A 306-nucleotide genomic window follows, 5' to 3' on the forward strand; every position below is an offset into this window, starting at 1 on the left:
GAAGGGGAAGGGGAAGGGGAAGGGGAAGGGGAAGGGGAAGGGTTCTCCAAGGATGGAGGATCCATCACTCAGATCATCTACTCAAAGGTCACCCTTGGTCAAGGCAGAAGGAGCAGGAGCCCTCCCATGGTCACCCTGAGGTTCTCCAAGGCTGGAGGACCCACCGGTTTGGGTTCCTCAACTCACCTGCACGTACTCCTGCACCACCTCCTCTGGGCTGTCTCCCAAGAAGATGTAGAAGTCCAGGATCCCCCCGATGGTGCGGTAGGTGACGGCGGGTGCCGGCTGGACTGAGAACTCTGCAAA

The 306-nt window shown here is 59.2% G+C and overlaps 1 protein-coding gene across 1 annotated transcript in view; it reads right to left on the reverse strand.

Moving 5' to 3' along the window:
* Window positions 1–306, reverse strand: part of LOC104386435 (maltase-glucoamylase, intestinal-like) — a 61,858-nt gene that overhangs the window by 53,803 nt on the left and 7,749 nt on the right. Inside the window, 1 exon segment of the mRNA XM_009995045.1 lies at window positions 146–299. Coding sequence (XP_009993347.1) covers window positions 146–299 — 154 coding nt within the window.

The sequence above is a fragment of the Chaetura pelagica genome, unplaced genomic scaffold, assembly GCF_000747805.2.
Source record: "Chaetura pelagica isolate M959 unplaced genomic scaffold, ChaPel_1.0 scaffold603, whole genome shotgun sequence".
Lineage (NCBI taxonomy): Eukaryota > Metazoa > Chordata > Aves > Apodiformes > Apodidae > Chaetura > Chaetura pelagica.